The sequence below is a fragment of the Populus trichocarpa genome, chromosome 13, assembly GCF_000002775.5.
Source record: "Populus trichocarpa isolate Nisqually-1 chromosome 13, P.trichocarpa_v4.1, whole genome shotgun sequence".
Classification (NCBI taxonomy): Eukaryota; Viridiplantae; Streptophyta; class Magnoliopsida; order Malpighiales; family Salicaceae; genus Populus; species Populus trichocarpa.
In genome coordinates this window covers 2,194,243-2,218,001 of record NC_037297.2, presented here as the reverse complement: position 1 = coordinate 2,218,001, position 23,759 = coordinate 2,194,243, and the positions used below count along the sequence as shown (strand labels likewise).

Sequence of the window (23,759 nt, the reverse complement as noted above, 5' to 3'; positions counted from 1 at the left end):
TTTACCAAAAACAGAGAAAACAAAATGAAAATGATCATGGTTGGAGTGGCAGAGCAGTTAATCAAAATGGTAAGAGTATAAACGTCAGGTCTGATATTTGACAAATCCATTTGTTTGCAGAGAGAAATTACAGTAGAGTAATGTTTCTTTTTGACAAGGGACCCTAATAACTGGTTAAATTCCACAACGGGTGGCATTGGACGAATGCTAAGCAACTCATTGAAAGAAGCAACGGCATCGGAAACACTATGAAGAGTGCTATAATTATTACAAAACCCACCATTGTTTCTCGAGGAAGGACTAATTTTGGTGGTAGAAGCTGTAGAAGTAGCGATTTGCTGGGGAGTGAAGAATAAGAAAGAAGGGAATTTAGGAAAAACACCGATTTCCATTTGTCGTTGTTGAAGCTCAAAGAGAGAAGCAGAAGCTGTAAAGGTGGATTTCCACATCATTATTTGCAAAGCAGAAGCTTAGCCCAACAAAACCTGCTCCCAGTCTCACTCAAGAAAGTTAGCGGTGGTCACTGAGACTGAAACACGCAAGCTGAGGGGCTTCTCTTTTTAGGGTTTTCCAAATTGCGCTCATCATAAAACCCAATGCACCATTTCATTTTAGGATTACTTGCCTCGGCGCGGGGCCGTTTTTTTTTTAAAAAAATGATATTTAGATGCCAAATTGAGATAAAAAAATAATATAAAAAATCGGTTATTATAAATTTGTAATTCTGATAATTAGAGTAAAGCTAATTTAGAATATTTTACTAAACTTGTATTTTAGATTATGAAATTTGAATACCATTATATATAAAAAAAAAAGGATCATGAAGATTTGTTTTAAAAATAATTCATGCTAACTTTTTAAATTTATAATCTAGTTTATTAGACCTAAGTTATCTAATGAGAAAAAAAAATCATGTAATCAATCAAATATTGAAAGTTGAAACTGAAAAAAAAATTAATTATAAAAAAAAGATTTTAAAAAAACAACAATTAAAAGAATGAGGATCAAAATTGAAAAAAAAAATTATTTGATTAGAGCGCAAAATTAAAAAGAAAAATAAATTTAACAAAAAGACCAAAAAATATCAAAAGAATGAGGATAAAAAATGACACAAAAATAAAAATAATATTACGATCGAGGAGTGAAATTAAAAAGAACAATAAATTCTATAAAAGGACCAAGAGAAAAATTAGAAATCAAAACAATGAGGACTAAATTGAAAAATATAATACTATCAATTTAAATTGAATGATGAAATTAAAAACAAATAAATTTTTTATAAAATGACAAAGAAAAGATAGAAATTAAAAGAATAAAAATCAAATTGAAGGATATAATATTTAGTAAATTGAGATTGAAAGATAAGATTGAAAACAAATAAAATTCCAGGATCAAGAACAAAATTAAAAAAATAAAAACTGTAATTGAAATACCAACAACAAAGTTGTACTTTTTAAGAGAAAAAAAGAGAAAAACAAATTCTAACAACATTGTCGAAGGATATTTTTGGATATTGAAATGCATACATCTTTGTAATTACAATTTAAGTGTCATGTATGAACTATTTTATTTTTTTTATTTGGTCAAATATGAAAATGCTCCTGAGTTGACTTTGCAATTATAAAAAAACTATTATGAGAAGCCAAAAATACCCCTTAACTTTAGGCTTAATTTTTATTTATTTAAAGGGTATTTTTTATTGTTTTACCATGTATTTTAACTATTTATTATATATTATATTTGGTTAAATACCAAAAAATCCCTCAACTTAAATTATAATATCAAAAAACCCATTATGAAAAACATAAAAATAGCTTCTAATGCAAGGTTTAATTTTTTTAATTTCAAAAATATTTTGGCTATTTTATTGTGCAATTAATGTAAAAAAAATTTATTTATCACCAGTCAATTTGAAAATAACAAATGAATTATGTGAAAATACTTATATGCCCTTGAAAACCAGTGTTAAATTTTTTGAATGAAGACTTAAAAGAGTCATTACAATACTGCGGCGAACAATGTAAATGTCTTTACAGCTATAATGTTTTTCAGATGCTAATTAGCTCTTTTTAATTTAGTAAGGTGTTTTCGTTCTCACAATATATTTTTGTGTACAAAAACCTAACTATTTTGATGAAAACTACACTTGATAGGAAGATTTTACTTCATTTTTCTACCTTGTGAGCTTCCATGCATAAAGAGACTTATGATTTCATCCCTCGATTCCAGATCCGATAACATCTGAAATGTAGACGAATCTGCAGAGAACCCTCTACCAACCATTTCTTCGATTAGTCGTCCTGCATTTGATGTGTCACCGTTTCGAAGAAATCCTTGGATTATAACGTTGTAAGTGCAACTATTCGGCAAGCAGCCATGAACAGCCATTTCTCTAAACAACTCACATGCTTCACTTGATAGTCCTCCTTTCAAAAGTCCACTGATCATGACAGTATATGTAACCACGTCAGGTTGTATTCCTTTAACAAAAAGATTGGAGAACAGTTCCCTTACAGCTTCAAGCTTGCCAAAATTGCACATCCCTTGAATAAGGATAGTATAAATGAAAATATTAGGTTCTATCTTGCTCTCCTGCATTGCCTTGAGCAGTTCGAATGCCTCATCCAAATGGCCTTGTTTGCATAAGCCATCTAGCACAATCGAGTAAGTCATCAAATCTGGAAGCAGGCCATAAGAACGCATCTCCTCAAGAAGCTTCTGTGCATCCTGAGGTCTCCCATCTTGGCAAAAACCTTTCATTAGAGTACTATAAGTGACAGTATCAGGAGTCAATGCTTTATGAGACATTTCAGCAAGGAGTCCCTTTGCCTCATCAATCCTTCCACTCTTACAGTGCCCCTTGATCAATATGTTATAACTTCGAACACTAGGTGCGCAACCCTTGCGAACCATAATGTTGAACAATTTTTGGGCCTCGTCCATTTGGCTCTGCGAACAGTATCCATCCATCAAAGCATTGTACGTGTTAACATTTGGTTCCACACCCTTTTCAATCATCGTTTCAAAAACACACTGAGCTTCTAAAATCATCCCTTCTTTAGAAAGTCCATCAACCAAGATATTGAATGTCACTGTATCTGGCATAACATTCCTTTCAACCATTTGCTTGAACAAGCTTGTTGCTTCATTTGATCGACCCAAATTGCAAAAACCATGCAGAATCGAGCTGTAAGTAACAACATTTGGTGAAATGCCCCGATTGACCATTTCAGATAGGAATTCCATGGCTTCAGTTATGAGTTTATCTTTGCAAAGGCTATCTATGATTGTACTATATACCACCACATTTGGCTTACAACCTTTTTCTTCCATCTTCTTGAGCAACTGGATTGCCATGGTCGTGCTGCCCATTTTGCATAAACCATTAATTATAGTACTATAAGTAATCACATCAGGTTCATACCCCATCTTTACCATCTCATCAAACAATTTTACAGCATCAATGATTTTGGCCTTAGAGGAAAGGCCGTTAAGTAGGGTACTGAAAGTGACATGATTAGGTTGAAGACCAAGTTTGAACATGTTACCCAAAACAGAGAAAGCAAAATGAAAATGATCATGGTTGGAGTGGCAGAAGCAGTTAATCAAAATGGTAAGAGTATACACATCAGGTCTGATATTTGACAAATCCATTTGTTTGCAGAGAGAAATTACAGTTGAGTAATGTTTCTTTTTCACGAGGGACCCTAATAACTTGTTAAATTCCACAACGGGTGGCATTGGACGCATGCTAAGCAACTCATTGAAAGAAGCAACGGCATCAGCAACACTATGAAGAGTGCTATAATTATTACAAAACCCGCCATTGTTTCTCGAGGAAGGACTAATTTTGGTGGTAGAAGCAGTAGAAGCAGTGATGTGCTGGTGAATGAAGAATAAGAAAAAAGGGAGTTTAGGAAAATTACCCATTTCCATTTGTCGTTGTTGAAGCTGAAAAGCAGAAGCTGTGAAGGTGCTTTTCCGCATCATCATCATTTGCAAAGCAGGAGCTGAACCCAAACCTGCTCCAGTCTTTCTCTCTTGCCGGTTCTCGGTTCTCACAGGGACTGAAACACACTCATAAACAAGTAGAGGGGCTTCTCCTTTTAGGGTTTTCAAAAATGGGGCTCATGATTAAGACCCAACGGACCATTTCTTTTTGAAGCTCAACAAGTCTCACACCTTTTCGTTCTCACTTGGTTTTTTTTTTTTTTTTCCTTCCCAACTGTGCCATGAGAATTGAGATGATTCTCAAAACTCTTTTTTATTTAATTTTATTTCTATGAAAATAAATATTCAAAAACATTTAATAAATGTATTTATTCAATCATTATTATGTCTTCTTATTTATAAATTTATTTTCTATTTAAAGTGGACATGACTTTTTTTTATCAACAACAAGGTTTTTCAATACAGTCTTTAAGAAATTAAAATAAAATTTGTGAAAATTCAGAAAAATATATTTTTTTAGATAAAACTTCTTTTTTTTCAACAGAAAATACCTTTTTTTTTTTATTAGAAGCTTGGTTCTTCATATAAAAATCTATTAGGATTTGTAAAGAAGTTTTCAACCAAGAAACAAAAAATAATGTCTTGATTATATTTATCGTGAGACTTTATGAAAAATAAATAAAAATGAAGTTCCTAAAAATTCAAATGATTTAAATTAAAAAGGAAAATGTATTTTTAACACAAAACTCCCTTTTTTAATCGTATTTAATCGTATTTCCTATATTGTTAATAATGACATATATAAAATAAAGTAAAAGGTTTATTTATGAAAGCAATTAAATATGCTCATAAGGAAATAAATAAGTTATTTAAAAAATAAATAAATTAGTAACTAAATATAGTAATAAATAGAATAAAAATTTAAAAATAAAGAAATTGGTTGTTTTTAAAAAAAATTATTTTATAAAAACATGAGAAAATTATTATTTTATTTATGCAAAAAAGTAAAAATTAATGAAATGATATATAATAATTTATATTTTAATGTAGATTAATTCTATGACTTGAACATGATTAAAAAATAATTAAATTATTATTTTTATATTTATATTCATATACACGAGAGAGCATAGGATATCATCATCTATAGGATATTGTTCTGTCATGTCCCAATACTTGTCAAATATAAAACTTAAGCATCAGATTTGTTCAGTCCAGTACCCATCCATGTCTGACTTTTGTTTGTTTAAGTTGATAGTTAAAAAAACATTAATTTATAAAATGAGATTGTTTGGAATAGTTTATATATATATATATATATATATATATATATATATATATATATATATATATATGTTTTTGCATTGTTTTAATATATTATATCAAAAATAATTTTAAAAATATATATCATTTTAATATATATTTTCGAGTAAAAAATATTTTGAAAATCAATTATTACTGTGCTCCCAAATAATAATTTTTTTTTATTTTTAACATTCACGTATTAAAACAATCAAAAATATTAAAAAATATATTAATTTAAAATAAAAAAATCAAATATTAACAAAAAAATAAATATAGATTCAATCTCAATTCCAGGCAAAACCCTAAATCCTCAAAAGCAGTCCAACGCCTGATGGAGCAACATGTCTGGTTAAAAGTTGCTCTTCTTTATTTATTCAATGGCAATCTGACTTGTTCAAGGTGCAATTACAAGCAGCCAATTTCGGCTTAACAACCTGTCCGGAGAACATACTGCTAATGGCAAACAAAATTAGGAGCTCAATCTAGGCGAACTCCTCTAGCTAGTAAAAAATGAATCAAAATTTGGGACTGCAAATCTTTTCTCCAATCTTTCGAGGACCGACCATATCGGCCACATGCTTTGAGTGCACCTCTTCCATTTGACCTTCCACTCTCCTCAATCCTTTCCACAGCACCTTCACAGTAAATACAAGGAGCTAGTCAGATTTCACGAACAAAAAAGGCACATGAGTGCTGAATTTCTTGTGCAGGGATCCCCGATAAAAGAAGGAACAGTCGAGTCCAGATAGTGTTGTCAGCCTGTTTCTGGTAGGACCAAGCTAATGGAAGAAATAAGTCAACACACACCACAAAAGAGAAAAACACACGGTTTGGGCTGGGAAACATGATTCCCTGAGAGTATGAAGCAGCAAAGGCCTGCCAACCTCTGACTATTATCTTACACTTGCAGTCTAATATATCTAAGAACTACATAAAACAATAACAGACAAGGTGACATGAACAGGAAATCCAAATAATGATCTGACAGATAGCTGCATGAGCTTGCTCGGATGCAAATAACTGTAGAATCTCCGGTAAATCATTCTTGGTCACGCCTTCTGAGTTCACTCTTATAATGCAATTTTTTGGTTGATGGAAGACTCTAAACAAAAGATTCTAGAAATACAATCATTTTCTGAAAGAAATCTGAAGGATAAAGAGTACCGTTTGTATTTCTTCTTGGAACCACATGGACAGGGTGCATTTTTGCTGATCTGCCCACTCTTACCCAAATTAGACCGAGCAAGATCCAATGGTGTCGATCCCATCAACTTCTGGACCTAGAAACAGAGATAATAATCGATGATACATCTTCCTAACATTCTCACTTCTAGAGAGTAATTGAAAAGAAAAAATAGCAGTTGATATATTGCTCCACTACAGATCCGAGAAATAAAAATGGAACTAAGGGTCCGTTTGTTTCTCGGAAAGTGGTTTCCGGGAAACCACTTTCTAAACTTTCCTGTGTTTGTTTGTCTTTAAGAAAGTGCGGAAAACACTTTCCAGTCAAAGAAAAATTTGAATTGGTTTTCAGGAAAGTAGTTTCCCTTTTATTTTGGGCGGAAAACACTTTCCGGAAATTGTGAAAAATTTAGAAATGTTATATTATTTGCTGATTATATCAAATTTGGTCCTCAAACTTTTGATTGCTATATATATTTTGTTTTGAATATTTGTTTTTCAATTTCATCCCTTAAAATTTAATTTTTATATTAACTTTGATCCTTATTTTTATTTTGCTTTTCCCTTATCATTTTTTAATTGAAATTTTTTATCTATCAAATTTAGTCCTCATTCTTTTGATTGTTACTTATTTTATTTGAAATAATTTATGAAATATTAATTATTATTATTTTAATTTCTTCATCTTTATATTTTTTTTATTTTTTAGATTTGATTTCTATTATTTTGATTATTATTTATTTTATTTGAGATAATTTATGAAATTATATTTTTTTTCAATTTCATTATCATTCAACCTTTTAATTTGTAAGATTTGTTCCTCATTATTTTAATAAACTTGAAAAAAAATAAAACATTAATAAGTCTCATTTTCCATGACATAACCAAACATTGGAAAGTGTTTTCCAACTTATTTTTCATTGCAATACCAAACATCGGAAAATAATTCACTTTCCCGGAATTCACTTTCCAAAAGGAAACTACTTTCCAGCAAGCAAACAAACGGGGCCTAAACAATTGACTAAATCAAACACTTCATGTGGAAAAGAAGACTGAATTGATAAATAACAAAGCATATAGGATCATTTGGTTTAAAATCTATAACAAAGTTCAGCGCACAATCCCATAACGTGACTACGCAGATTTTTCCACTTTTTTTCTGAAGAATAGCCCAACTATGAAAAATGTTCAATACCAGCAAAGGTATGCATGGAGCTACGACTTCTGCTTTGAACAGGTTCAAATCACATGACTATAAAGATACAGAGTGGTCCTGAAAGACAACAAATTCATTTGTCTTCCCAAATTTTGTAAAACTGAGCCAAAAAAAGAATTGATACCAGGGCCTTCTTCTGACATTAACTAACCCCGGACCCAGTAACATCTTACACATAGAATGACTTCTAACAGAGGATTTGATTCCTGATTTACTGGTATGGTTTTCCCATCATAGTGAATGAACAACCACCCTCATTCAGTAATCCATATTCGTAATCTTTCACAAAAACATGAAGCAGAAGTGTAGAAACTCTTTAAAAAGTGTAATAACTAGAATAAAATGCAAGCAACAGTACCTCAGCCATGGTCTTCGGCATTGGTTTCCCTTCTTCCTTTAATTTTTGCAACTTATTCTGTGCTTCTTTAGCCCATATAAACTTAGAAAGTGTAATCTCAACATCTGCTATTGTGCAATTACAGTGCTTCGCTGCTTCTTGTTTTTGACTTGTTTGGAGGTTCTACAAACAATGAAACTAAAATCATAATCAAACAGCCTACCCAGATGCCATGAAAAAGTAACATAAGATTAAATAAATTAAGAACCTAGAAGGGAACCAACCTTGCAAGCAGCATTCAATACACACAAAAATTCTATACATGACCAAAGTTATTAGGGATTAGAGAATATATATATAGGCAATGAAAGGCAAAATATGAGCAAATAAAAGAGATATTAGAGAATTAAAAAAAAAAAAAAAGAGGTGCATCAAATAACCAATCATATGGTACAATCAACTTTGCTGTCTCATGATATTCAGCACTAGAAGATTTGAACCCTACACCGCAAAACAATTTATTGAGATTATTCACAAATGTCTTGGGAGGCTAATGGCACATTACACATGAATGCATACATTGAAAGATGATTAAATAATTTAACCAGCAATCTAACCAGAACCCATCAAATAACAGAAGATTAGAAAAAATAAGAGCAAACAAGGGAACCAGTCTTGCAGGAAACAAAAAAGGCATGCAAAAATTCTATACATGGCTGAAGTTTAATGGAAGAAAGTACTACAGCCATTTGAAGAGCTGTTAGAAAATAAAAAACAAGAGGTGTATCATGGAGTTAATCACAGGATGCAATCAACTTGCTGGCTCATGAATATTCAGCACCAGAAGATTCGAACCCCCCACCAGAAAACACTTTGCTGCGAGATAGTGAAATTATAATTGTAAGGTCAGAACTATAAGGTAGTGTTGAAAAGTCTTGCTGGCAAATGGCACCTTCAAAAAAAATCACATAAAGATGATCCCCTTCATTTGGTGTCCAGCCTTGATTTTACTAAAATTACCCATCAAAGTATCCCCTAACCCAAAATATTAATAAACCAGATTGCATATTTGCTTCATACTATTCCAACTCATCATTTGAATGACAGAAGATACTCTACTATTAGTAAAGAGCAATACCACAGCAATTTTGCAGTAAAGGGACAAAGTTAATAAGTAGATCCAAGCCGTGTGTGGTAGTATATAAGAAAGGCAGCTATAAAGGGACAAACCAACCTCTCCAGTGGGATCAAGTGCACCTAGATATCGAATTATTGCTTCCTGCTTTTCAAAGGCACTAGAAAAAGTCGCTTCACTGCTTCTACCAACGACGAATTGCTTTAGCGATCCAACCCTCCTCGCATTCTTCATCCCATCTGCAAAGCCTAAAATCAAAAAAAAAAATCAAAACTAACAAAAATAGCTTTCATTTTAATAGCACCCAAGTTATTCATCTATTTGAAACACACCCTCAAACACAGAAGTTACACTTCAAGTTTTTCACTTTCACTCTCAAAACACAAAAGGGAGTTCTAAAACCAAAAAATTAAAACAAATCAAACACTAAAAACCATAAAATTTGCTGATTACTGGATTGAGAACTAACGTGACAGGCAGTGACGCAAGACTTACTGAGTAACGTGAATGACTCTGGGGTGTCTTCAGTTTCTGCCTTTTTTCCAGTGAAGACACCTTTGATGGTGTCCATCCATGAACTCACTGGCGCAGTGGAGGAAATCAAGCGGTGCTGTGACGTAATGAGGTGACTGTCAATGTGAGAATAGCTTAGGGAGCACAAGGAGAGAAATTTAGGGTTTTTCTGGGAAATGTTGAACAGAATCCTTGGAGAATTCATTGTTTTGTGGATTGGAAATGAATTTTCGAGTGATTTTTTTCTTTCTATTTCTGTGTCTGTGTTTTTGGAATTAGGGTTTAATGGATGCTTTTTTACAGGAGGGTGGATTTAGGCATGGTAGTTAATTGAATCAACAAATCTTGTAAAACGACGTCGATTTGTTGGATTCTAAAGAGGATAGTAATTAAACCTGGCCTAGCACAAAATTTGAATCATTCTCTATATATATATATATATATATATATATATATATATGAACCGCGCTTCATTATGGTTTTTTCTTTTTGATAAAAAATTATATATGTAGATTTTTTTAATATATTTTTATAATTAAAAAAATTAAGTGAAAATAATTTTTTTATGTGTATATATATAATTAAATAAATAAAAAACTATGAATATTAATAAATAAATAAAATCATAAATGATAACTAACAATAAAAAATAAAAATTGAGAGATAAAGATAGATCAAAATATTTAATGTTGTAAGTCGGGATATTTATTCAATTGTGTTTGCTAAATTTATTTATTAAAGTATTTTTTCTATTCAAGCAAACAATAATAGAAATAAAGAAATAAATTAAATTGATTGAATAAAAAAATAAAAAAAAACACTATGCAAGACTACACATATTGAAAATATCATTCGACAATAATTTTGTTTTATTTTAAAAAATAAAGTTAATTTAGAATTAAAAAAATTATAAATAAATAAGAAATTGTTAGATAAAAGAATAAGAAAAATGGTGAAAGCTTATAGAAATCAACAAGTTCATATTTTCTTTCTTAGAACTAACCGACAATGATGAAAGGAGAGTCGAATTAGTCATGTTTTAAGTTAGTAAGAGGATTTTATCAAGAATAATATATGGTGTAATTAGGATATAAATAAACAAGGGAAGATATAAATAAAATATGATAAAATAATTATGTGTGGCTAATCATTTAGATTATCAATAGGAAATTTAAATGATAAAGTTATATGTAACATATGGCTAATTCTGTTAGAAATCAAAATGGAACATTTAGAATGGAAAATTAAATATAATGGTGATTTTTATTATTATTACAGAGTATGTTAAAATAATGTTGATCAATGAGAGAATTGATTCGCAGAGAATACTTTAACAATTGTGATGCTAACCCGAGCCAGAAAAGGAGCTTCTAACATAGCAGGTAGATGCCCAGTATTTATAAAATTGTTATGTTATGTTAATGTTGTTATCATGAGATTTATTTATTTGTTCTGCTATTATTATGTAAGTAAGTAATTAAATAAATGATGGAAGAAAACGAAGTACATGAGAGAAATATTTGACTAGCTACTACTCAAATGAGGCTAATGATGTCAAATGACTCTTGGCATCAGCATTAGGAAGGGATGTAATTGAGGAATTTAAAAGAATCTGATTAATTATTGTAGGTATTTGGATAGAAAATGATATCAATGAATTATATTCATATCAATATTTTCATTAAAACTTGATTAGTTGCTCTTGAAGGGAGGCTAATTATGTTAAGAGGTTTTCTTAACATCAACATTTTCAAATAATGGACTTAATATACACGGAAAGGGGTTGGTTAGTTATTCCAGTCCAGGATAACTAATAATATTAATGCGACATATTGATATGAACATAAATTTCAAGTTTTAATTAGCCGATCTCAAGCAAAAGAGATTAATGGTGTTGATAAAATTACTAGCATCGACAAGGTTTTAAGAACAGAAAAAACAAAAGAGGAATTTGCATTAACTAAATTTAGAAATTAAGGAAAACAATAGTATAAAGAGAAAACTAGGAGATTGTAGATTTTCTGAAGAAATAATGTGGACTAGATATCAAAGAAGCTGCACTAATATGATTATATTAAATAAAAAATAATGATTAAATAGAAATAAATCAAGAATGTATAACTAATAATTTTAAAGATTAAACACTATAGCTGTTGTATTTTCTTTTTAGGCGTTCTCATTTACAACAAAAGTAGTCTTTTGCTTATCCTGTTTTATTATTATAAACTATAAATAATATGTACTATTTTGAGATGGATTGTAACCTTATTTAATTATGTATTAATGAAGTCTAAACTCTATTTCGATGCATGGATATGAACAAACAAAATTATTAACATGATGATTTTATGACTTGGATGCTTATGTTTAAAATTTTATTCTTCCCTAGATTGCATAATTAATTGTGAATATACTTATTAGTGTTGAAGTGAAATGATGAGTATCGTTGACTACGTGTGGTTAAATCCATAATGATTGGATCATGATTTGATATTGTGTATAGTTGTAACGAGATATAGTTGATTATATGAGACCTTTCATAATAGAGAAAAACTTTGCTAAAATTTAGTTGAAAAAAATATCTGATCTGAATAAATATAAATATATGCCTTTATTCAATTATTTTGGGACTATTGCACTTATGCTCTTTTTTGTCTCATTTTCTCTTTCCAAAAAAATCATAGTTTTATTTTGGAGGTGTTTGAAATTGTGATTGAATTATGTTTCTGAAAAAAATTATATTTTTTAGGTTTAATTTTTTTTTTATGTTTCTAGATCATTTTGATATACTGATATTAAAAATAAATAAAAAATATTATTTTAATATATTTTTATATTTTATTCGATTCCAAGGAGAGTCCACTAGCATCTTCCATAATATGAAAATTTACTTATTTCATATCCTCCACTTGTTTGTACTTCCCTGCTTTTGGAAGCTAAAATGATAAGTAGAATCCATCTCTTCAATTTGTTTATAGCTTTAGGGTTCTGGGATTCAAAGCAAGCGTTTGGAAACGCGGTTCAACTCGTGTTTTTAAAAAATTTTGAAATTTTTTGTTTTATTAAAATTTAATATGGTTTGTACGTTTTGGATCGTTTTGATGTGCTGATATCAAAAATGATTTTTAAAAAATGAAAAAACATCATTGGCATGCATTTTGGCACGAAAAGTTATTTGAAAAGCACCCGCAACCACACTATCAAACACGCTCAAAACCTGGCCCGTTTGAGAGTGTGATTGCGGTTGCTTTTCAAAGTGTTTTTTACTCGGAAATATATCAAAATAATATTTTTTTATTTTTAAAAAATTATTTTTAACATCAGCACATCAAAATAATTTAAAAATATAAAAAAATATTAATTTGAAGCAAATAAAAAAATAAAAAAAATTCAATTTTTTTCAAAAACGCTTTTAAAACGCAAAAACAAACAGGGCTTACTGAATAAATCCTCCTACTAATTGTTTAATCTATTTAACACTCAATAAAAATTATAATTTTTTTAAAATACAGAGGATAAATATAAAAACAACTAAAGCATAAAATGATTAGGATAATTTTTATTTATTGTAATTATAAATTATGGATGAGATTTTATTATTTTAAGGTTTTTTTTAGGATTATTATCGTTGTCGTCATCATCAAAATTTATACTGAGGATGCTCATGTAATTAAGACAAAATGCAAGTCCCCCAACTTGCAAAGCACAAAAACAATGTACTGTATACTGTATAGTATTTGAATTCCAATTCCCCAAAACGACACAACTTGCTTGTGAAGGACTCGAACTCATCAGTGTTTCTTATTCCTAAAACGACACAGGTCACACATTGAACATTACAGAGAAAAAAATAACAATTTCATTTTTATCCAGCATCAAGCAAGAAGCAGAGAGAAGAGGGGAGCAGGGAGAGAATGGCACTGTCAACAGTAACATATTCACCAACACAAAAAGGAATAGTAATTTCAATTCCAACGTTGGTCCTTTCTGTTTCTGTAGGAGCAATAATGCTATTCTTTCTCTTATCTTCGCTCTCTACATGTTCATGCCCTTCTTCTTTGCAAAGCTTTAATGATAATAACAATGGTCGGGGTGGGCTTGGCGAGGTTGATAAAAAAGAGAGAATATCTGCAACACAAGAGGATATTGAATGGATTATGGATCAGATCCAAGCTAATGGCTTACATATGCAAGATAATGTTCTTCGTAAAGGGATTAATCCCCGTACTAGAGCTCAACAATTACAAGATCTCATTCAGTAAGTAACTCTCTTTTATGTTTTTATATTGTTTTTTGAGTTCTGGGTTCTCTTTGTTTTGAATGGTTGTGTATTGGGTGTTGATAAAGTTTGGATTTTGCGTGGTTTTTTTGGATGATGTTGTATTGTTTGGTGGAAAAGATGGAATTTCTAAGGATGTCATATGTGTTAATGTGTTTGGGCTGTGGTACCAAGTTGGGTGCTTAATTTGAGTTGCACATTTTTAACAAGGAAAGGTGTTCATTTTTTTTAAAATCTGTTTAATCTTGCAAAATCACAACCATGTGTGTTTGTGTGCGTGATTTCGTGAGTGAGTTTTTCTTCCTGGGGTTTGGACATTATGTCGGTGCTCCATTGCTATCCTGCAAATGTTATTGTCAATATCTCTGCACTTGATCTATGTTTGATAGAATGGAGTGAGAGGTAATTAATGTATTGGAAGGAGATGACGGTATTCTGGCGAAATGCAGTGTCATGGAAAGAAGTAAGAATCATTTGAAAACATACACAGTAACACATTTGACTTGATTTGATTTGATTTGATTTTGGGAGTTGAGTTTTTCTTCACGCGCACTCTAAGTGCAATGTCATAACTTCTAGTAGTTAATGTTACCGGTTTCTCTTATATTGGTTGTCCCCAAAAAATTGAGCATGTCTTTGTATGTTTCTGCATATACACTCAAACTTAGAAATTGGTATTTTGTACATTTTAATTTCAGGGTACAGGAATGATTTTTAATTGATTTGAGTCCTTTTTTTCAGGTTCAAGGGCATATCACATTATGAAGGGCTAGTGTCAGATAACCACACTGCTCTCCCATGTCCTGGCGAGCTACTTGTGGAAGAGCACCATAGCAACTATGGGGAGCCCTGGGCTGGTGGACGCGATGTGTTTGAGTTCCTTGCAGAGTCCAGCCACCTGTCACCCAATTCACGTGTGCTAGAGATTGGGTGTGGAACACTCCGTGTTGGCTTGCATTTCATTCGTTATCTCGTCCCTGAGCACTTCCATTGTCTTGAAAGAGACGAGCTCTCTCTGATGGCTGCATTCAGATACGAGCTTCCCTCTCAGGGTCTTTTACACAAGCGTCCTCTGATTGTGAAAGGTGAAGACATGGATTTCTCCAAGTTTGGTTCTGGAGTTGTGTATGATTTGATATATGCTAGTGCTGTGTTTCTTCATATGCCTGATAAGCTTGTCTGGGCTGGACTGGAGAGATTAGTGGGCATGCTGAAACCTTATGATGGCCTCATCTTCGTGTCACATAATATAAAGTTCTGTTCAAGACTTGGAGGTGAGGAATGTACTAAGAGGTTGACCAGTCTGGGACTCGAGTATAGTGGAAAGCACACACATGATAGCTTGCTGTTTAATCACTATGAAATTTGGTTTGAATTTAGGCGGTCTAAAGCTTAGAGCCCGCAGGACACTCTTTCTGGTTTATTTGGATACAAGATGAAGCCTCCGTGATTGTTGTATACTAGTTTTGTTGCTCCTGATCACTTCCTCTTCAACATCCAGTTTATAACAGTAAGAAGAAAGAAGGATTGATGACCTTGCAGGTTTTTGTTTGGATTGAACTTCTCTCTGAGGATGGAATGGGAGACTTTCGATGTATGTTTTACGGAAAAAGAAATGGATGTAACTTTGATTTAAGGATTCAGAGCTGATTTGAAAAGGTCCTTAAGGTTATGAAATTAAATTATGCAACGGGTTAGTCCAAATTTGAAATGCTAGCTAGAGGGCACACTTTCTTTTCAGACATTCTATGGCTTCTTGATTACTAAAACTTGTAATGTTAATGCACAGTTTGTAGCTCTTGAGAAGGTCCTGAAACTGAATGTATCTAATGATTTATCAGTGCATTGTGTTGCTTTTCTCTTCCGAGGTTCTCGTCTAGACTGCATCTGGCCTGCTAACTTTAAATTGCTTAGAAGCAAAGCATTTTAAACTGGCCAAGACTGAAGCACATGAGCCTGCCACTCTGCCAGTCCTCTTTTGCACTTGCATCATATTCCATACTACCACAGAAAACTTAAGCTGTAATCGTGTAATGGAAGAGAAATTTGGGGGATATAGAATGTAGGAACATTGCGTGGACAAGGCAATGACAGTGAATGGGAACTCCAAGGAGATGTATCCAGTGTAATGCATTGTTGAAAGAGCAGAAATCAGTTTCATACATGTGGGAATCATATCAATTGAGCAGCTGAGAGCTGGATTTGCTCCGCTGACACCGCATACAGGTCATGAAACATGTTATGAAGCTAATCAAAAGACCAGAAAGGTGTGATATAATAAACAATATGATGTTAATAAAATCTAAACAAAGTTCAGGCACGCATCACGCTACCATGTCCATGTTAATGAGTATTTAACAATTCTCATCAGACCTAACCAGGTCATCAATCATGTGACAACAGGGATACTGTAAACAAATAATACAACAGATCCCAAGTTCCCAACAAGCCTAAGCAAAACCCCCCATCACACTGTGATACACAACACTCACTAAAAAAACTCCCTCCAGATCAAAGCATGGAATCCCACACACCCTTTGTTAAGCACCCAACTGGGAAAAAAAAAAAAAAAAGGATCCCGGTCCTGCATACAAAAAAAAATAAAAAAAATCCTGAGGCTTTTCTCTACCCTTAGATTAGATCAGACATCCTTCTTCTGTGACGAGAAAGCGTAGTTCTCAAGTTTGGATCTGATGAAATAACTGTCTTGCTTCGAGGCAAGGAGGCCATCTTCATCTCCGGGCCATTGCATTTGGGACTCTCTGGGAGCAGAGGTTTTGTCTCGCCATATCTTGACTTTCTATTTGATTCCTTTAAAATTGCTCTAAAGCGAAATTCTGAATAACTGAAGGACTGAGAAGCTGAAAATTGTAATGAACTTCTTGTTGCGGATCTCAAACTTCTTGCCCGCCCAACAACTAATTTTTCTGCAGCACTTTGCCTTTGCCGACTAGCCACAGTAGAAGTCATGAATCGCGGGAAAGGACTTGTCATATTCCTCCTAATTCCTTTGTCAGTAACTCGAGATGTACTATTGACTTCCTTATAGTCTTCTTTGGGACTTATAGGTGCATTCTCCTTGTCATCAGGAACATGATAAGTAGTTGACAAAAGCTCTCTGTTTTCACTCAGTAGGAACTCAGCCTTCTGTACTTGATACCTAACTTTCTGGCACTCTTCTTCGGATTCTCTCATTTCTACTTCGAGTTCCAAAATTCTCTTCTGCCTTTGCATGTTTATGTCCTAACCAAAGGCAAATGGTGATGGATGTGAACTTTTTGCGACAAGATTACTGACAGTTGTGAAAGAACTTTACAGAGTTGTACCTCTGTTAGATCTCGATAGGTCTCAATCGCTCTTGCTCTATTTGCAAAGCTTAAAGAACAGATTGTCTCTCCAACATCTTCTTCACATGGGCTTATATGCACAAGCATTAAAACCTTTGAACTATGACCTAAAGCAATAGAATTTAAAGATGTTAGGAATTTTCAAACTATCGAGACAGTATAAAAACATCACCCAGAAAAGAAAAGGAAACGTATATTTGTGTTTGCAATAGCACTTTATTGCATACACTCTATAGCATAAATGGAAGTCATGACCATGTAAAGAATTTAACTGTCACTACTAGCAGTCTTCAGACTCCACACCTTTATAGTTTCAGGTATTAAGAAACATTGAGTGCCATGTGAATTTCAATAGAACTGAAGTTTTTAATTTTCTGTTCATGCGGAGGTTTACCTAAGGAATCCTTGAGGATTTGAGTTAACTTGCTGTTTCTGCAACCAAAGAAGTGAAATTTAAAATCAGTTAAATTAAATAGTGACAAGAGGACAGAAGCAAAACCTCAAAAGTCCTAACTCGGTTGCAATCATAACTTCGTAAGCAAATAGGGACCACTGCCAGCTTACCCAGCAAAAGGGAAGGCATCATTAAAGCTGAAAAACAAACCCAACTAAAAACTTGCCTGTAAGGCACATGGCCTCTCTTCCTTCTTAGAGCAGCGATAACATCACCCAAAGCGGAAAGAGATAGATTTATGGCCCTTCCCTCATCGAGTGTCTGTCCGGTGGCCCCTGTCTTCAACAATCGCTCACTTCCTCCGAGATCAACCATCCATAGTTTGCTCACTTGTGCTTTAGCTTTTGAATCATCTCCATGTCGAGAAATGGTGATCCTCATTAAGCTAGATATATAGAACTAAACAGATAACGGAATTGTCGAACGAAATTAATCAAGCAAATAAGTTAAAAAAATAAAGGAGACCCTAAACCCACCAGTGTGACCTGCTTGATGTCTCATTGACATTAGTCCACGAAGTAGATCTAGCCCGCCTGCCCTTAGCATACCACCATTTTGCCTTTGCAGTATCAGGTATTTGGACCTGTGTCAGACCTTCAACTTCAACCATTCCCTTTGGATCTGTTTGAATATTTAAACTGCTCTAGTATAGTTAGCCAAAACATGTTTACATCCTATAAAGGCTTCAATTTGATTTTTGAGTTTGCGTTTCATTTGAGCATCAGGAGTATATAATTACCATTTTGCTGCAACCTCATGTGTCCTACTCGCCACTTTTGGAGCAAGTAGATCTCTAAGATTACCCATGTAAACCTCCAGCATGCTCATTGAAAATGTTATAGATGAGTTATCCAAAGAGGCTTGACGAAAAAGCTCTTCAATAGCTCGAGGAATGATCCCAGCCTGGTTATTTGTGCCATCCTGGAGAATGATTTAACCCTTAGTCATCAATGATCAAGAAAATGCATTTAATAACAAAAGTACAAGAGGAACACATTTCAATGTGCCACTGACCATTGTAAATGTCTTGCCAGTTCCAGTTTGACCATAAGCCAATATGCATACATTGTGCCCGTCAAGTGCAGATCTAAGGATAGGTTCAACCTCAACAAAAACATCTTCTACAGAGTTTTCAAGGGCAAATAGACTCTTAATTCAAATGAAACCAAAAAGAAAATGATAAAAAAAAACATATAATTAACCGTAGAAGAAAGCACATTAATTTGGACACCAACCTTGAGTAGCTGCTTGATGAAAAACCTTATCATATCTGTACTCCTTCCTAATTCCAACTGATTTAACCACCACCTTCTCTAACCCAATTGAAATGGGTTCGTGAATTCTTCTTCTATCTGACAATAGGAACGGTCTCACTCGACAAAATACTCTAATGCTGCCTGAAAATCAAAGCCAGAATTAGAATAGGCAAAAACATTGTCAAAAGAAGAACTCCATCTTGAGACCAAACAGTAAATTCCTACCTTTAATATCCAATATCTTATTTAATGCTTCTCTGCGCTTCTTGTCCAACAATCTCTCCTTCTGTTTCAACCCTGCGATCTCACCTGTAAATTCAATGCAACATGGGAAACTTATGGAAGGAAAGAACCTTTAAACAACAGGTAACTACAACTAAATACTTCAAACTTTTACCTTCTAGATTCGATATAGAATGCCCAAGCTCGCCCTTTTCATGCTCAGGAACAACATTGACATCGGTATAAATGGTTGAGTTAGGTAATGGTGGTGAATCCGTCAACTCAGATTCTAACTGGAACGCATCAATGTAATCCTGGTTTGGTTCCATTGGCTCCAACTTCTCTTTTACATTATCTAGAGGCAATGAGATCTGCTCCATTTCACTAGGAATGAACATTTCTAAGCTAAAGAAAGTTGAAAACACAAACCCTTTTCGAGAGACGGCAATATTGATACTACAAGCTCACTTCTTGCTTAAAGAACACACCAAACCAAAACAGAGTAAAAATGAAGAAACAGCCAGAGCTTTGAACTACCTATTCCACAGGATTTGCTGTTGGATACTAAAAAAAACTCTTTACACCTCATAAAAACTAAAGTAAGTTAGTAATTTGGAGAAACTTCAACATTAACAACAACAGAAAGCAGTTTGAAGTGTATATAATAAACCAAGATGAAGTGTAAATGAAGCCATGTCTCCAAAAAGGTAACCCCAAAAAAACAAACGCAAGAAACTGGATTCAAAAACACAAAAAACCCAGAAAATAGTAAATCCCAAGATCAAAAAAACTGTGGAGATGAAGTGGAATTGATAATGGGGTGATTGAATTCAAAAGAAACCAGTAATTAATTAAGCAAAGAAAGATGAGGACTTAGTGCCAGAAAACATGGAGAAGTCAAAACCTAAGTGCAAATTTTTCAAGAAACCTGAGCTAAGAAATTTTGGAAGCACAAGAGTTGCTTTCAATGATTGAACACTGCTTGGACCATGATTTGGACTTTCAAGTCTTTAATTTGTAGTACACTTTCAGAGACACATTGGCCAGCCATTAAAAAACTACAAAAAAAACTGTGTGGGTCAGATGGCTTGTAAGAATTTCACTTTACTAATTGTTGAGATAATAGATTAGTATCATGATGTCGATATGATTATTATTAAGCCAAAGATTTGTCGGTTTTCTAACACTACAACTTGCAAGCAGTTTGATTTTGGTGTAAGAAATTATTTATCCTTAATATATTAATTTATCACGAAAGATGACGGGGGAAAAAATAGTATTTACTTTACAACGAAAATAAAAAGGAAAGTATTATCATGACATCGCAATTTATATTCATATTAAATAATTAAATAAAAAATATCACAATAACATGAAGAAAAATAAAAAAGAAAAAAAATTTATAACCCTATTCTTAGTTAATTAAATACAGAATTATAAGATTAAATAAAAAAAATAACTCGAATTAATTTAAGTTAGCATAATAAACTTGTTGCTTGAGTAATAAAAATTAAGACAATTCAGGTTAACCTATTAAATTTATATACACTATTCTAATAAGTAGTGAGATGTGTGTAGCATTATTCAAAATAATAAATCATTTGATAATGCTTTTTAAATATATATTTTTATTTAAAAATATATTAAAATATTTTTTTTATTTTTTACTTTAGTATATCAAAACCTTTAAAAAATATATTCCAAAAATAGAATTAAATTGATAAATGCAATAAAATAAAAAGTTAAGGATGTTATTTTATCACTACACCAACCTAAACCTGTGTTTTGATATTTGTTTAAAAAATATATCTCGAATTTCAAAAAATATCTTTCTCTTGCTTGATTGGATTCATATAGTAAAAATTGTATTATTATTATTATTATTATTATTATTATAGGACTAGAAACCCTCGATTTCAAACAAAAAGAGGTAAGATTTTTATTTTTTTTAGATTAATATAGGTGTCTGGGTTAGCTTTCGCATATTTTAACTAATTTCGCGAGCTCTAAAATTAACGACCATGTAAGCTTTCAATAACTCTGAGACTTATGAGACTCGAACTAGTAACTTCTAAGAAATAAACTCAAAACTTGACCAATTAAATCATATCCTGGCTTAAAGATTTTCATTTTTGTTATGGCTGGTCCATGTCTAAATAATAGTAAATGAACTGTAAAAGACCCCTCTCCCTCTTTGTTTTTTTTCTTTCTTTCTTTCTTTTCAGGGTGGAGCGTGAGGAGCGGAGGGGAAAAAGTCAAATTGAAAATGAGACCGCTTTTCCAATTTTGGAATTTTGTTTTTATAAAAATATTCCACGTGGGGCAACAGTGTAATAAAAAAAAGGGTAAACGGACCTCGGATTCTCTGGAACGCTCCCAGCCTACTATCATCTGACAACGTGGCATGATTTGATCTGTTCGAGGTTGGTGAGTAAGTAGTCTCTGGTGCAGCAGATCATGATTCCTTGGTAAATTTTTTTAACTGTTTGACAGAGATGCACTGACGACTTGCCGTTAACGGTAAAGCTGTAATAAATGGCGGGTAGAGAGTAGCCATTGGATTTTTAATTTTTAATTTTTAATTATTTTTTTTTTGGAAGGCATGGGTTTCCCCACAAAGTGGATAACTGCTAAACAGCTAAAGTAGTAGTTGGAAGTTGGAATCTTCTTAAAGAAAATTCCACTATTATCTTTCCATTATTTTATGGCTTTTTATGCTCTCGATTTCAAAAGGAGTTTTTACTGCAAATTTGATTTTCCTACACACCACTCACAGATATGATGATGATGTTTGTTTACTCGGTGGGTGTGCGTTTGATTTTGCTTATTTTCAAAAAAATAATAATTTTTATTTGAAAAAATATTAAATTGATGATAGTTGATTTTGAATAGATTTAATATGTTCACATTAAAAATTTCAAAAATAATATTATTTTAATATATTTTTAATTAGAATTTATTTTTTAAAAATCATGTACCATAATACCAAACACGCATTATAAATATTCATGAATCATTTGAAGCTAAAACTTTGTTGGTGGGCAAGAACAGAGAGGGCAAAGCTTGGATGGGGTGAAATTAATGGAGGGAATAAAATAAAAGTGAGAAAAAAATTGAAAAACTGAGAAAACCGGAAAAAAAAAACAACTAAAAAAACTGAACCATAAAAAAAATCTATTAAACCGATTAAAATTTTAAAAAAACCGGCCGATTCGGTTCGGTTTCAGTTTTATAAGCCTAAAACCGAAAAAACTGAACCGAACCCAAACCGGAAAAAACCGAGCAAAACCAGTTTGAATCGAACCGAAACCGGTTGGTTTGAACCGGTATTTATCTTAAAAAACCGAACCAAAACCGGTCGGTTTGAACTGGTTTCAGTTAAAAAAAAAATTGAGGTTGATTATTTTTTTTGATAAAAACCGAACCGAGTTTATTTAATGGAATTAAAATGGAAATAAGAAATTGAAAGGTGAAACTCTTATTATACTTGCCTTTAATTTGAAACTAATGAGTTGATTTTACTAGGCGAGGCTTGTAAGTTTACTGGTTTTCCACTCATTTTTCTCTTCAAGATTGAGAGATTCAAGAGCATGGGTAATTAATGAAATTCCATTTTTTGAGACTAATAAATTGCTTTTACAAGGTTAAAATTATAAATTTATTATATTCTCTCCAAAATAAAAAATTGGAAAGTGAGGACTTCGATAAAAATAATAATAATAATAATAATAGCTAAATTGTTGATGCTAGGGTATCCATTTTAGGATGGGAATCTTAGGTGTTGAGATTCTCAATGGGATAGTCCGTATAAAATATACTAAGAACTCATTATAAGATGATCTATACAAAAGGCTCGTTAGGTTTTCAATGGAGATGCTATGATCTAGTTGGATATATTAATAAATTTGTTTGCTATTGTCTATCTATGCTTTTAAAAGTGATAGATATTAGATAAATTATTCCGACATTAATTGATATCAAAACTAGAGATCTAATATCCACCTTAAGATGATAACCGTATAATTTGATGTAAGAAATGTTAGGAACTCGTAATAAAATATCCATACAAAAAATACTTTAAGTTTTTAACTGAGATACTAAATAAATTTACCCGCTATCATCAATCTTGGTTTTTTTTAAGTATGTGATAATAAACTTCATTGAATTTAGTACCATTTAAGAATTAGTCCATTCACTTTTAATTCTATTTTGACATTTTTGTACTTTGATATATTTGAAATCAAATCCTTGTATTTTTTTTCCAAACTAGTTTGAGGCATATAGACTAGTTTGTGTCTATGAGAATCTCCTAGTTTAAGATTCCATATTTATATGGTGTTTGGAGGTGTTGTGACGATTTTTTTTAAAATGTTTTTTACTTGAAAATACATTAAACTATTTTTTTTTACTTTTTAAAAATTATTTTAATATTATCACATCATAACGATTTGAAAACCCTTAAAAAATTACTTTGAAGTAAAGAAAAAGAATTTTTTTTTTTCAAAAACATCTTTGTAACACAAAAACAAACGAGATATGATCATCGAGGATTAAAAATTTGC

The 23,759-nt window shown here is 32.2% G+C and overlaps 4 protein-coding genes across 7 annotated transcripts; 1 reads left to right on the top strand and 3 right to left on the bottom strand.

The window, feature by feature from the left end:
- Positions 1–1,965: 1,965 nt before the first annotated feature.
- LOC18110965 (putative pentatricopeptide repeat-containing protein At1g12700, mitochondrial) lies at positions 1,966–4,205 on the bottom strand. 2 transcript variants are annotated; one of them, XM_024583354.2, is made up of 2 exons: positions 3,927–4,202; positions 1,966–3,364 (listed from the first exon to the last, which is right to left on the bottom strand). In XM_024583354.2, exon 2 carries the CDS (start codon positions 3,355–3,357, stop codon positions 2,161–2,163), a length of 1,197 nt encoding a protein of 398 aa, XP_024439122.2. In that variant the 5' UTR covers positions 3,358–3,364; positions 3,927–4,202; the 3' UTR covers positions 1,966–2,160. The 2 variants fall into 2 exon arrangements, with proteins under 2 accessions (XP_024439122.2, XP_006389305.2); XM_006389243.3 differs by having other exon boundaries at positions 1,966–4,205.
- Positions 4,206–5,602: 1,397 nt separating this feature from the next.
- LOC18110964 (uncharacterized) lies at positions 5,603–9,985 on the bottom strand. The gene is made up of 5 exons (XM_006389242.3): positions 9,622–9,985; positions 9,226–9,374; positions 8,013–8,174; positions 6,421–6,536; positions 5,603–5,891 (listed from the first exon to the last, which is right to left on the bottom strand). The coding sequence occupies exons 1-5, from the start codon at positions 9,842–9,844 to the stop codon at positions 5,873–5,875; spliced, it is 669 nt and encodes a 222-aa protein (XP_006389304.1). The 5' UTR covers positions 9,845–9,985; the 3' UTR covers positions 5,603–5,872.
- Positions 9,986–13,422: 3,437 nt separating this feature from the next.
- On the top strand, positions 13,423–15,758 carry LOC18110963 (uncharacterized). The gene is made up of 2 exons (XM_006389241.3): positions 13,423–13,897; positions 14,660–15,758. Exons 1-2 carry the CDS (start codon positions 13,554–13,556, stop codon positions 15,312–15,314), a joined length of 999 nt encoding a protein of 332 aa, XP_006389303.3. The 5' UTR covers positions 13,423–13,553; the 3' UTR covers positions 15,315–15,758.
- Positions 15,759–16,188: 430 nt separating this feature from the next.
- Positions 16,189–20,263, bottom strand: LOC18110961 (kinesin-like protein KIN-14U). 3 transcript variants are annotated; one of them, XM_024583680.2, is made up of 10 exons: positions 19,373–20,263; positions 19,201–19,284; positions 18,955–19,116; positions 18,734–18,840; positions 18,459–18,640; positions 18,196–18,357; positions 17,886–18,104; positions 17,660–17,697; positions 17,245–17,372; positions 16,189–17,161 (listed from the first exon to the last, which is right to left on the bottom strand). In XM_024583680.2, exons 1-10 carry the CDS (start codon positions 19,593–19,595, stop codon positions 16,550–16,552), a joined length of 1,917 nt encoding a protein of 638 aa, XP_024439448.2. In that variant the 5' UTR covers positions 19,596–20,263; the 3' UTR covers positions 16,189–16,549. The 3 variants fall into 3 exon arrangements, with proteins under 3 accessions (XP_024439448.2, XP_024439449.2, XP_024439450.2); XM_024583681.2 differs by lacking the exon at positions 19,373–20,263 and having other exon boundaries at positions 18,734–18,868; XM_024583682.2 differs by lacking the exons at positions 18,734–18,840; positions 18,955–19,116; positions 19,201–19,284; positions 19,373–20,263 and having other exon boundaries at positions 18,196–18,340; positions 18,459–18,612.
- Positions 20,264–23,759: the final 3,496 nt, after the last annotated feature.